Source organism: Ostrea edulis, chromosome 6 (genome assembly GCF_947568905.1).
Source record: "Ostrea edulis chromosome 6, xbOstEdul1.1, whole genome shotgun sequence".
NCBI classification, from domain to species: Eukaryota; Metazoa; Mollusca; class Bivalvia; order Ostreida; family Ostreidae; genus Ostrea; species Ostrea edulis.
This window is the reverse complement of record NC_079169.1, coordinates 38,309,372-38,324,084: the sequence shown is the minus strand read 5'-3', so window position 1 is coordinate 38,324,084 and position 14,713 is coordinate 38,309,372. Positions and strand designations below refer to the sequence as shown.

At 34.9% G+C, this 14,713-nt stretch overlaps 1 protein-coding gene across 2 annotated transcripts in view; it reads right to left on the bottom strand.

The window, feature by feature from the left end:
- Positions 1-14,713, bottom strand: part of LOC125646036 (formin-binding protein 4-like) — a 105,249-nt gene that overhangs the window by 72,070 nt on the left and 18,466 nt on the right. For both annotated transcript variants that reach the window (XM_056139557.1, XM_048872151.2), the window contains exons 3-5: positions 13,258-13,290; positions 13,134-13,178; positions 7,431-7,519 (exon numbers count right to left, since the gene is read on the bottom strand). In XM_056139557.1, the coding sequence (XP_055995532.1) occupies positions 7,431-7,519; positions 13,134-13,178; positions 13,258-13,290 (167 nt within the window). The remainder of the gene's footprint in view (positions 1-7,430; positions 7,520-13,133; positions 13,179-13,257; positions 13,291-14,713) is intronic.

The following is a 14,713-nucleotide window of genomic DNA, read 5'->3' as shown; positions in this document are numbered from 1 at the left end:
AGAAAGTTTTCATGTAAAAATCAGCTTTTCTGGCTCAGTGGTTCTTGAGAAGAAGATTTTTAAAGATTTTTCCTATATATTTGTATGTAAAACTTTGATCCCCTATTGTGGCCCAATCCAACCCCCGGGGCCCATGATTTGAACAAACTTGAATCTGCATTATGTCAGGAAGCTTTCATGTAAATCTCAGCTTTTCTGGTTTAGTGGTTTTTGAGAAGAAGATTTTTAAAGTTTTTCCTAATATATTTGTATGTAAAACTTTGATCCCCCCTTGTGGCCCCATCCTACCCCCAGGGGCCATGATTTGAACAAACTTGAATCTGCAATATGTCAGGAAGCTTTCAGGTAAATTTCAGCTCTTCTGGCCCAGTGGTTCTTGAGAAGAAGATTTTTAAATGACCCCAAACCTATTTTTGTGATTATCTCCCCTTTGAAAGGGACATGGCCCTTCATTTGAACAAACTTGAAAGCCCTTCACCCAAGGATGCTTTTGGCCAAGTTTCGTTGAAATTGGCCCAGTGGTTCTGGAGAAGAAGTCAAAAATGTAAAAAGTTTACGACAACGACGACAGACAACGGACAAATTTTGATCAGAAAAGCTCACTTGAGCCTTCGGCTCAGGTGAGCTAATAAATCGGCGTTTATGGCCATTGAATTGGGAGGGGTCTTTATCGTGCCACACCTGCTAAGACACGGGACCTCGGTTTTTGCGGCCTCATCTGAAGGACCACCCCATTTAGTCACCTCTTACAACAAGCAAGGGGATACTGAGGACCTATTCTAACCCGGATCCCAATGGGAACCAGCATGCATCAATCGTTACATGACTCGGGCTTTTCTGGAGAATAAATTATTCCCCGGAAAAGGTCGAGTGATGTTCCAATTGGTTTGTGAGAAAATGGCGGCTTCACAACTTTCTCTTAAAGTATTTTAGTGAGGTAAATGCTCAGAAAGAAGACGATAAAATAAAAGGCAATGTTGAAAATAAAATAAATCTGAATTAAAAAGAAAACCTGAGATTCAGGTGGCGTGACAATCCTAATTTTCATGTTTAATCGACACCGACAGCAGTATGACACATACCATGTGTCAGAAATTCATGCAGTGCTACACCCACTATCGTCGGTAATTTGTATTTTCTTACCAGTAATATAATTTACAGAATTCCTAGCATCCGAGAATATTTTATTGAGTTATTGAATAAAAACTGATTTGTTACACTTCTGAAACTTTTTTGAATTGAAATAATACATTGAGCATTTGAATCAAATACATGTATCAAAACTTTGCCTCGTGTTACGTCCCTTGTTCATTCTTTTGCTGTGAAAAGATCTATTTTCCTACAATGACCATTGTAATTTTCTTTTCTATAACTGTCAATGACATTTTTCATCAATTTCATTCAGCAACAATAATGCAACTTGTATGGCATAATTCACAGATATAACCTTTTACAATGGGGAAAAAGGAAAAACTTAAAACAGGGAAAACTATTCTAAAGAAGTGAAAACTTAGCTATTTACCAATCGACAGAGAGAGCTAATTAAAATTACTGGTTGATAGGTATATTAGAGTCTAAAACTTTTCTGACAACTAAGTTTTTCATTCGGACAATTGAAAGTTTGAGTTTACTTGTCCGAAGGGCAAGTGAGATAAAAAGTTCATGTCTATTCCTAAACTGTATGGGAATGGTACTGATACCAATTCAGTATAGGGATAAACAGAGTCAAAAATAGAACAAAGTGGGAATTTTCTTTCATTTCAACAAACAGCATTTGTTTTACAATAATACTGAATAAAGCATATTTCAAAGAACCTATAAGTATTCATCGTTTACATTTTACAAATGAGCATCATTTTATTGACCTCAACTTTTTATCTAAGAGGAAGTGAAGAAATGACTTAACTTGTACAACATTTCACACAAAGCCAATTATGATCCGTAAACCACCAAGACTAAGGCCAATGTTTAGCCTTAAAGGTAAGGCACCCCCAAAAAAGTTTACATGATAAATGATACAGTTAATTATATGATAAAAATTAATCATGCTATTCTGTTCATATACGGCCTAGATAAGCTTCAGTACTGATTTGAAAACGTTAAAAATTGAAATTCCCTCCATTTATAGAGGCTGCCATGATGTGGAACCCTTTTGTATTCAAGACCACAAAAATCAATAATTTTGACACCGTCTGTTCCGGTTTTGATGAGATTCTAAGTTCATCAAAGATGTGCATGTTGTAAATTTTACGAATAGGTTGATGCCTTCCTGTGAAGTTGTTAATTGCACTAATGCGAAGGGGATGTGAAAAGGTTTTTTTCGAAATTCCTGAACCAACCAAGTCATCTGAAAAGAAAAGACTGTTCATCATTTGCGTAATGACAAGTTGAGGTTCCAAACATTTGTATGAAGAAACGTGTACCGTCTGCCTGGTCTGCGACTCTAACGAATGTCTTTTCTCAATTCCTTCTTGCGAAAGAACAGGCTCAAATCTAAACAGCTCCAAAAACGGAACTCACGGTGTGATGTCATAAATTAAACTTCAATGGCCGCTCTCTTAGAGGCGGGTAATTCAAAATATATGTTAGATTAATATTGATTCAATCATTAAACAAGGATTTTTGTTGTCAAAGACTGTCATTTACGATATCAGTAATACTTTGATCAGAAAAGCAACAATGTGGTTAGGGTTGTCTTTTCCATTAAATTTGGGTATTCGATAGTACAGCTTACTCCACTTATATTGAAGTCGTTTATTTTGAAATATCGCTTATTTTGAAGTAAAACAAAATCCCCAGTCTCAGTCTCTTATATTCTTTGCATTAAAATATCAGTTAAATTGAATTCGCTTATATTGAAATATCCCTTATTTTGAAATCAATTATCAGTCCACTGAGTAGATAATGTATTGTTTTTATAACAGCTATATTGAAGTCACCTGTGATGGTAGTTGTCCAGGTTGGTGGCCTCATTATTACACAGGTAGGTGTCAATTAATTGGTTTCCCATGGATTACTTTTGGTTGGGTGTTTTTATAGGAATGAAATAACAGTGGGGTATAATCACTCTTTAACAGCTTGATGACAGGATCATTTGTCAAACTTGACCTCCCCACAAAATAGGAAAACTTTATCATTGGACACCACATACAAATTAATAACTGCAATAGATATAAAAATTTGAAGTCAAAATCTGAAATGACAATTTTGCTTAACTCCAGTAATTTCAAACATCTTACCGCTATTACAGTGCATTAAAAATAGTTTTTGCAAGACTGGGTTCACATTAAAATCTCCAAACAAAGTCTATAACATCTGACGCGGACAACAACAATGTCTTTACATCTCATGATGCCACATCTGACGCGGACAACAACAATGTCTTTACATCTCATGATGCCACTTGCTTATGTTAGTGAACTTTATTATTTTTAAAATGGTACTGAAATTCTGATGGTAGACATACATGTGTGTCAAACGTTTTCACGGCGATCGTTTCCAGGGAAGAAGTTACTTCCGATATCATATACATGTACTTACTGAAAGGGAAATATTGGCGACGAGAGCAAAAACGAAATTCCGGATGAAAATGTGACGTACAATCAACTTCGAAATTGTATGTGTAAATTTAATAATAAAAACAAGATGTGTTGTGTTTGTGAAACACAAATGCCCCCGATAATGGCCAATTCCGAAGATGGCCAAGGTCACAAGGGCAAATATCTTGGTACCAGTAGAAAGATCTTGTCAAAAGAAATGCTCATGTACAATATGAAAGCTCTAATATTTACCATTTAGAAGTTATGACCAATGTAAAAAAAAAAAAAATTAAAGTAGGTCAAATGTCAAGGTCAAAAGGTTCAATACCAACGGAAAGATCTTGTAACAAGGAATACTCATGTGAAATATCAAAGCTCTATTTCTTACTGTTCAAAAGTTATTAGTAAGGTTAAAGTTTTCAAAAAGTAGGTCAAACTCCAAGGTCAAGGTCACAGAGTCAGAAATGTTGGTACCCACGGAAAGGTCTTGTCACAAGGAATACTCAAGTGAAATACCAAAGCTCTATCACTTACTGTTCAAAAGGTATTAGCAAGGTTAAAGTTTTCAAAAAGTAGGTCAAATTCCAAGGTCAAGGGTCAAAAATGTTGGTACCCACGGAAAGGTCTTGTCACAAGGAATACTCATGTGAAATATCAAAGCTCTATCACTTACTGTTTAAAAGGTATTTGCAAGGTTAAAGTTTTCAAAAAGTAGGTCAAACGTCAAGGTCACGGGGTCAAAAATGTTGGTACCCACGGAAAGGTCCTGTCACAAGGAATACTCATGTGAAATATCAAAGCTCTATCTCTTACTGTTCAAAAGTTATTAGCAAGGTTAAAGTTTTCAAAAAGTAGGTCAGACTCCAAGGTCAAGGTCACGGGGTCAAAAATGTTGGTACCCACAGAAAGGTCTTGTCACAAGGAATACTCATGTGAAATATCAAAGCTCTATCACTTACTGTTCAAAAGTTATTAGCAAGGTTAAAGTTTCAGACAGAATGACAGAATTACAAAATGACAATGACAGACAGGACAAAAACAATATGCCCTCCGATCTTCGACCTCGGGGGCATAAAAAAGATTATGTACAGACGTTACCTAAAGTAGACGACGAAAGTTTTGTAGACATCGGAAATTGAAATAATCATTCTTGGTCAGTTCAAGTTAACAAAACTCACATATTTTTTTGTTAATTAAAAATATTCAGTGGATCAATTTCAATTAATTATCTAAATGTTGTAAATTGTGTAATATAATAAATTCAGATTTCTGCTTTCGTAATCGGGATCGAGATGCCAAACGAAGCCTCCGATATTGTGAACATTTGTGATTTCGCTTATTTTGAACTTCGGTTATATTGAAAGAAAAAGATTGGTCCCCTGAATTTCAATATATCTGGAGTAAGCTGTATTTGGCACTGGGAATAGTACCATTTATCAGTACCAGTTATATAAGAAACAAGAGGCTCATGGGCCACATCACTTACCTGAGTCACCTTGGTCCATATTTAAAACTTTGATCCCTATTCTGGCCCCAAACTACTGCCAGGGGCCATGATTTTTACAAACTTGAATCTGAACTATGTCAGGAAGCTTTTCTGTAAATGTAAACTTTTCTGGCCCAGTGGTTCTTGAGAAGAAGACTTTTATAGATTTTCTCTATACAGTCAAACCTGTATTAAGAGACCGTCCAACAGAGAATGGAAAAAAGGTCACATATGACAGGTGGTCTTTTAATACAGGTTGCCTATTTTCCGCAGTTAATGGATAAAATTTCGCAAATAATTTGTACAATGAAGAAAATGACTACATGTATTTGGAATTTATCATTAAGAATATCAAGTATGGTTTTAATAGTTGTAAAATAAAATTAATAATACACTGTAGTTAAAAATCTAGAATACAATGTGTTGTATCATAATTTATTATTCATCAAAAATTACATTTAATCTGTTTAAGAATGATAAACTTTGCATTCATTTCATATTACACATTTACATGAGATTTAAAACTCATTTATGAACTGCGTGTAAATTTTCTAAAACTTAAACACTTTGCTGTAAAGAGTATTTATGTATAGCCTGCTTGTATAGTGTAACTACAAAATGCAATGCTTGTGGTAAGAAAGCAAATGGTGAAGTGTTGCATCTCCTTTTGTACAATACATGCTGGAAATATGTTATTCAATTTGAGAAACATTAAATAAATCACAATATCCATTGTACATGCACAGCAAATCTTTTAAGCTTAGAACTAATGCAGGCAACTTTCTTGAACTCGGTTGTGTTAAATACTCGGGACATGTCGAAGTGAGCCGCTAGTTCCGGTCATTATTCTGGAAACCTCGAGTATCTCATGCAGGAAAACTGCGAATACTCCGTTTAAAATTTCAGTCCTAAGCACAATATTTTCCTGATTTATATCGCAATCAGGCAAATCTTTCACTCTGTTGAACATAATGGTATAATAAGTGGTAGATTTTCATTTCCGATCTAGCCTACCCAGCACTTCTTAAAGTTTGTCGAAATTCACATCTTCAAATACACCGGCCTTGATTCCCTGATCCTTGATTTTGTTAAATAAACAGCAACTCGGGTTTTATTAATTAACCACACACGACACTGCATGTTGACAGCTTGGGTATAATAATTTATTCTGAGGGCCGACTAAACAAGATCACCGTCAAACTGTGCATTTTAAAACGAAAGTGTTAGGGGCGATAATTCCAAGAATAGTCATGCGTTTGAAAACGAAAGTGTTAGGGGCAATAATTCCCAGAATAGTTGGCTCAACCGAAATCGAAAGTAGTAATGGAAAAATGTACAGTCGTTAAATAGAGGTAAAATTTCGTGAAAATACACGAAAAGGTTGTAAAATTCATGGTCGTTGGTCGCGTCAGACAGGTGGTCGTTTAATACAGGCACAATATATAGAGTAACGTCTTGGGGGGAACTTTTTATGGTCACATACGACAGTGAGTCGCTTAATACAGTGGGTCACTATGGCAGTTTTGACTGTATATTGTATGTAAAACTTTGATCCCCTATTGTGGCCCCATCTTACCCCTGGGGGTCATGATTTTAACAAACTTGAATCTGCACTATGCCAGAAAGCTTTCATGTAAATTTGTACTTTCCTAGCCCAGAGGATCTTGAGATTGATGTTTTCCACCACACTCAACAATATTTCAGTTATCTGGTGGTGCCCAGTTTTTATTGGTGGAAGAGAGAACCCAGATACAATGTACCTGGGAAGAGACCACCGACCTTCTGCTAGTAAACTGGGGAACTTTCTGAGGTTCTTAAGAAGAACATTTTAAAAGATTTTCTCCTATATATTTGTATGTAAAACTTTGATCCCCTATAGTGGCCCCATCCTACCACCAGGGGGGGGGAGGGGGTGTTGATTTTAACAAACTTGAATCTGCACTATGCCAGGAAGCTTTCATGTAAAATTCAGCTCTTCTGGCTCAGTGGTTCTTGAGAAGATTTTTAAATGACTCCACCCTATTTTTGTGATCTCCCCTTTGAAGGGGGCATTGCCCTTCAATTGAATAAACTTGAAAGCCCTTCACCCGAGGATGCTTTTAGCCAAGTTTGGTTGAAATTGGCCCAGTGGTTCTTGAGAAGAAGTCGTAAATGTGAAAAGTTTACAACAACGATGACAGACAACAGGCAAATTTTGTTTAGAAAAGCTCACTTGAGCCTTCAGCTCAGGTGAGCTAAAAACAATGCCGAGCATTGATGCTTAATACTTTAGACTACATAATGTACATCCTACATAAGCACGTTAACTGGAATGTTAGCTGAGGCTTTTACCTGTAGGAGTAGCAACACAATACTATATGATTTATCTATTTAGAAGGACATTGATAAATTTCTTGGTAACTTACAGCAAGGAAGTTTGCCACCTTGTCGTCGATGTCTGGCGTGTCGGGTGGATTTTTACTGGAGCTGGACGCTTCAGGAACTCCTTCATTATCTATCAAAATTAATTATCATTACTAACAGATGAGAATTATGACACATGATTAAACACATTATACGTACTGTAAATCTCTCAGGTAACTAAAGGTAGATTTAGGGGAGATAAAAAAAACAGAGCCACAAAAGGGTCATAATACAGGACAGGTCAAAAACATGGGGCCGCGCGGACTAAAAGCATGGGTCAAGAAAAGTCGGTGTCTTTGAAGTTCTGCGTATCTTATAACAGTTGCATGGACCTTTGAAATCCAAAGATACATATATATGTGCACATGTGTCCACAATCGGGAATCAATCGATCGGCGATGATAGTAGATCAAACCACCGCCAAAGAATTTCAGGGTTGTTTAATACACATGTTCCCATGGTAGCGTCAGATAAAACATGTGTATTTCATGTGAAACAACAGAAATTAGAAAAACAAATTTAAGTATATATGTACATATAAACATGTTTCCACAATCGTGAAATCAATCAATCGACGATGATAGTAGCCAGTGCTCCCACTGGACCAAAATTCCCTTTCGCCACTTTTTCGGGGTGCGGGGCGGTGCAAATAATCTCATGCTTTACAATTATTTCCATCATATTATTTTATTCATTACACTGATTTTAGCATTTTGAATCAGTTACATTACTTAATCATATCCAGCTACCATACCTAAACACTTCTTTCTGAATTATTAAGGAGTTGATTTGTTTTTTGATAAATTCTATTGTGGAAATCAAAAATCAGATAATAAATCATATAAATATAAACTTCATGATGCTACACCCCTAAGTGAAAACATTGTGTACATTGCCTGAAATGCAGATGTCACAAAACATCAAGCCCAATTTAGAGTTGTATCTCAACCATTCCCTATTAAATTTCCGTTTTGGTATGGAAGATTTTGCAATTTGGACAGAATAAGATGTTTGAGTAGGTGGGGTTGACTGTAAAGCCAAACATAGATATTTTTTGAATTCTAGACTGACTAGGGTCAGAAGCTACGAGTTTAGTGTCAAAATAGAATGGGGTACATAGTCTTATGAGATTAGCTTTTTTATACTGTTGCGCACCGAACTTCAAAGAAAATTATTTATTAAAATTGCTATGTCCATATCAATGGTGACCGACCGCAATGTTTATGAAATATTCGAACTAAAATCAAACCCATCAAAATCAAAATCTTGTAATCAACGAGCTTGGCCGCAAAAACAAATAATTGATGTATATGTACATTATACACAATAATACGGCCAATTTAATTACTGGTCGGTTCTGTGGTTAAGAATTGACATTAATGTAGAGAAGATAACACGATAATGAATAAGACTTTAAATGTATTGTCAATTGACCACAGCAGGGTACACAGCTGTCCGATGCACTTTATTACATAATCGCCGACTTTTTTTTGCAGCCATACCTTACCTGAGGCTATCATCTGGCCTTCGTGACCAGCTCTGTGTGCACTGGAGCGACGCGAGATTTCCGGTGGCACGTGTTGACTGAATAAACAGATTTTGACTGCATAAACAAAAAGGCGATAATGGGTCACTGACAAAGGAAAACACAAGACAGATTTTAAAATACAAATTACTGCAAAAAGGGATTTTCGCCACTTTTAATTTTTTTTCCGCCATTTTTGAAAAAAATTCGCCATTTGCGAAAATGGCGAAGCCCAGCTCGAGCACTGATAGTAGCGTCGACTGATTTGTGTTGTAAATCAAATCAAATATTTAAAAAAAACACACAAATATTTATTGCGCGTTTTCAAGAGAATTTGTCATTAAAAAAATGGAAAATCAAACTACACGCCATAGAATTTCTTAGTTTTATAAATATGCATTTCCCCGTGGTCGGCGAAAATTGCACTTCAAGATGATATTGCACACTTTAAAATTCCCTACACTGATTTAAAATTATTTCATAAAACTATAATCAAATTCTCTATGGCAAATCTATTGGGATTTTTGTGACACAAGTAAACTTTTCCTATTCATAACAAAGTAAACAAACCATGTAACATCGTAATGAGATGCCAAGGCGAAGTGATTATTTCAAGAATACACATGCCACCGGACATTCAAAATTGACTCATTCTAGCCTATTAAACAGAGAACTTCTGCCTGAATGTACATCTTGTGACTGTCCATTAACTATACATCATAGTCGTTTTGGTAAAGTGCAATCAATGCAAAATCTTTTTTAAAATATTGACAATCATCATATTATACAGTATTTACAAAAATGCGATTTTAATAGAAAGGTTGAATTCTTTGATATTACAAATGTTGATATACATGAATTGATCTGTATTTTTATGACCGTCGGATGGGACGTTAAAGGGTGTCCTGTATCAAGGATCGAGCCTCCATGACACGTGCGTCAAAATTGGTACCGTACAAGTTTTACACAAGATTGTTTCCCTGATTTTCGAAAAAGAGTAGGCTCACTGGGAGCCATTAGGGAACTCAAACACTCAGAACCAAACATAATTCAATTATTTAATCGCCATAAGGCCTAGTAAAATTAATTAGTAGATTATCATTCCCGTCCGCCCCTCGAAAATCGCCCCGCCCCGATTTTTTTTATTTTTCAAAATTACGATTTCCGGATATTTTTATGTCCGGTCCGGTATCGTAAACGTACTTTGTTTCACTTTGCCTTTTAGAAACCCAAATACACACGTAATTATGATTTATAAAGCCTTTTCTCAATGAGAGAAGGCATTTTCGAGGTCAAGAATACCATGGCGAAAAATAAAAAATAAAAAATAAAATCCTCCCACCCGCCCCATTTTTTTGTGAAATTTGAATGATAATCTACTAATTAATTTTACTTGGCCTAAAATGGCTGAAATATTGCCTAAACGACGTAAAAACCTGCAGCGAGTGTCAGCTGATTGACAGATAGAGCATGTGTACCTCATGTGTAACAATCAGTACATGTAATGAATTAAATACCATTTAAGTTTTCCTTTACTAAATAGTTATATAAAATGATTTTATTGCATTTTAGATTCATAATGTTGAAATAACTTTCCATTATGTACCCGATTAATATTCAGTTAGACTTTTACAGCACTCATTGCATACTCACATTATATATGCAGTTCTCTGTTGATTCACGTAATCTTCATTATTTATACAAAATGTTAAACTCAAAGTTTTAGTCAAAATTGCTCAATTTAAAAGAGGGAATTTAAAAAAAAAATTAATTTCGTGATATTCTGTTCATCATGTTGAATGATAAGATGATAAAGCCATTTCGCTGTATGCATCATTTAGATCAAGTTTAGCTTTACTATAAAGTCACGTCAATAAAATACAAATTGAATTCTTTCTACGAATTAAATAGATGAAAATATATTGTCGCAGTAAACTATATAACCCGAGATGAGGTCTTCCAATTGCAAATACCATCAACAATTACAGTTTAGCTACACAAAAAAGGTTAGAGCTAGAATACCTCGGCTCTGGTCTTTTCGCTCTAACTATAGTGGGCTGGGACATAAATAACAGCATCTCAGAACCCTCTGTTCGTTATTGGTGGTGAGGTTAAAATGATGAAATTGAACAGTGTGAAGAAATTATTGCGCACCAAATAGCGATGCATTTAATCCAAGAGTCATGCAACAATAATGCACCTCCAAACTGGAAAAGAACGACCTTTTTTCCAGTTTGGAGATGCATTATTGTTGCTCTTTCAAAAGGATTTTTCAGTGAAGTGCAATTTTTGTCAAAATGTCGCTGGCTGTATTGCCTATCTTGTTCATTTATTATAATCGGTGATATGACTTCTGCCCATGTGTACGCCGGAGATCAATAATGACCAATTTCCCGCATCACTGATCATGTGCACCCATGGCGGTTTATCAAGATAATTAACACTTTGATATAGACTTTTGTACTAAAAATACCGTGGCAAATGGCGATAGTGAATTTGGCGTTTTAACAAGAATTTTAAGTAATAGGAAAAACATTCTTAGAAAAATGCGGCATTATAACGAAAATGGCGATAAAATTGAGTGGCAATACTTCGAGAACTGACTGTGTATATGATTATTTTTGTAGATTGAATAAATTGTAGATATTTTAATGTCACCATTGTCGATGCTTACGAAGTTACGTTTGTGGGGATTTCCCTAGATAATTTGCATAGAGCTCTACAAAATGAATTTCAAATTTCAAGTAAAATCATAGACAATTTTCAAGATTGATTGATTGAATATTGTTTAACATCCCTCTCGAGAATATTTCACTCATATGCCGGTCAAGGGCTAAGAATTTAGTCCAATACTCGGCGCTGATGGCTTTTGAGCAGGGGGGATCTTTATCGAGCTACACCTGCTGTGACACGACGCCTCAGATTTTGCGATCTCATCTGAAGGACCACCCCATTTAATCACCTTCTACAACAAACAAGGTATACTGAGGCCCTATTCCAATCCGGATCCCCACGGGATTAATTTTAAAGATAAAAGATAAGTAAATATCTGATGTTTAAGTACTGGTTCTTGCACTTTAAGCAATAAAATTTTTTTTAGTTATGTAAGTCATTACCCATGTCAATCCTTTTTCCCATTTTTTAAAAGAGGAGTTGTACCAAAAAATAAGAATTAGCATAAACCAAAGAATTATGAAGATACATGATGAGTTTTTCAAAAATGCTTTTGTGTTCGAACATTAATGTAGTGACATACTTTGAAAAAATGAGCAATTCTGAAGGTAAATGTATATCATATGTTGGAATAGTAAAATACAATCCAGAAAAGGTTTTAACTCACCAGTGTATATACACGTACATGTATGTAGACTAAATAATTACGCTTTGATTGTTATAGAGCCACAACATACATTTATGCATAAGTTTATGATTTTTGAGGATAATTTTTAATTTTTTAATTTTTTTAAAAAATAATTCTTAATCTCAGAAGCATCTGGTGCAAATCTACATAAAATCAACTCCTATCAGTACTTTCAGTACTTTGATTGTATTAGTATTTTAAATTGTTACACTCTGAAGAGCCAAACTACACGGCGAAAGCGCTACCGGTAAGTGTAATTAATTAAATGTGGATCATGTGTTCTTGGTCATTGTTGGACACACACACACACACATATACATATAAAATTCAAATGTTATCTATTACAATTGTTTTGATTGGACGAAAATAAAGCTAAATGAGAATTTACATATCAATAAATCCCAAAACGCTATGTATACATACCCGCCTGAAAACAAATAATATTGTGCGGGAAAATATTTAAATTTTTTTAATTGATGATACAGGGAATGAATTGGAATTATATGAATCAAACATTCTTTTTAAAGAATTTATCGATGTGTAAACTATAGACATTTTACTCACACACGTAACAAAAAAGCACTTTGCACTTTAATTCAGTTTGTGAGTAAAATGTCCAGATTTTTTTTTTTTTAAATAATGTTTAATCCTATAATAGAGAGAGAGAGAGAGAAGAGAGACAGACACAGATAGAGATATAAAGAGAAAGAGACAGACACAGATAGAGATATAAAGAGAAAGAGACAGATACAATGAGAGAAAAAGAAGAAAGAAAGAGACGTGCACAGAGAGATAAACACATTTACTGATGACCCTGACCTTGGTCAGTTTCCATGTCAGACCCACTGTTGTCATCTTCATTTCCTGAAATAATAATGTATGTCATATTGAATAAAAGCAGTAAAGCAAAACTTGAACAATTTGAATGAGGAAAATAACTCACCATTTCCTTCCTGTCTACTGTATCCATATTTAGCTTTAAAAAAAAATAATAATAGTCAAGTATCTCACAATTACATCAAATTCAATTTCATTAATGGTATCGTTTTATACATAATATAATCCTATAACTATAAAATCTTGAAAAGTAACTGAAAAAATAAATTTCATGTTTACAATTTTCAGTCACTTGGAGCTATCATGGACTTCAGTTTATGAATTGGGGTAAGAAATTCAACTTAACAAGAGTACCGCCAACGGTACATAATACGCCCATGAAAAGTTAATATAGGGCGTTTTTCTTACACCCTGATTTGTAGAACTTGTCTTCAAGTTGTATCAGTAATCATCAGGGTGTGACATACTTTCTTTGCATAAAAAAACAAGACAAATCATGTACTCTCCATGTAGTATTTTCACTTGGCATACGATTTATGTGTACCAAGTTTAATGGTCCTTGCCCCAACGAATCGGTCTGCATCCTGCTACTATGACCTTGACCTTAACAAACAATGGGCATCCTCTACTTGGCATAAAGTGTATGTGTACAAAGTTTGACGGTCTTAGTCCTAACAGTTCGGTTAGTATACTGCCTACAAGGTTTTCCGACTAGTGATACTGCGACCTTGACCTTTGACCAATAACTTTGAAAAACAATAGGCATCTTCCTCTCATCATGGTGATCGAACGTACCACGTTGCAACAGGTAATGTTCGGCGGTGATATTATTACAATATTACAATAATATCCCCAATCCTTGATTTTGTTAAATAAACAACTCGGGTTTTAATAATTGATTCAGAGGACTAACAAAACAAGATCACCGCCGAACTGTGCGTTTTAAAATGAATGTGTTAGGGGCGATAATTCCCAGAATAGTCGTGCTCAACAGAAATTCAAATTAGGAATCGCGCTGTAATCGAAAAATGTACAGTATTTAAATAAAGGTAAAATTTTGTGAAATTACACTAAAAGTTTGTAAAAATCATGGTCGTTGGTCAAGTCAGACAGGTGATCGTTTAATACAGATAAAATATATAAGGTAATGCCTTGGTGGGAACTTTTTATGGTCACATACGACAGTGAGTTGCTTAGTACAGTGGGTCGCTATGGCAGTTTTGACTGTATATACGGAAATTATATGTAGAACTGTTTATCGTCAACATATATTTCATTCAAACCCTATATTATACTAATAATTATCATATTATCATATACTATAAATATCTGGGCTCGTATAATTATTTATCAAAATACCTTGATTATTTATTTTCATATTTAAAAAGCATGTGTTGTGAAAATAAATGTATATGTAGTATATGCACAAGTCTTTATGTTTTGGTTAATTATATTACGTCAGGTAGAATAATGATTGATTGATTGAATATTGTTTAACGTCCCTCTCGAGAATATTTCACTCATATGGAGACGTCACCACTGCCGGTGAAGGGCTGCAAAAT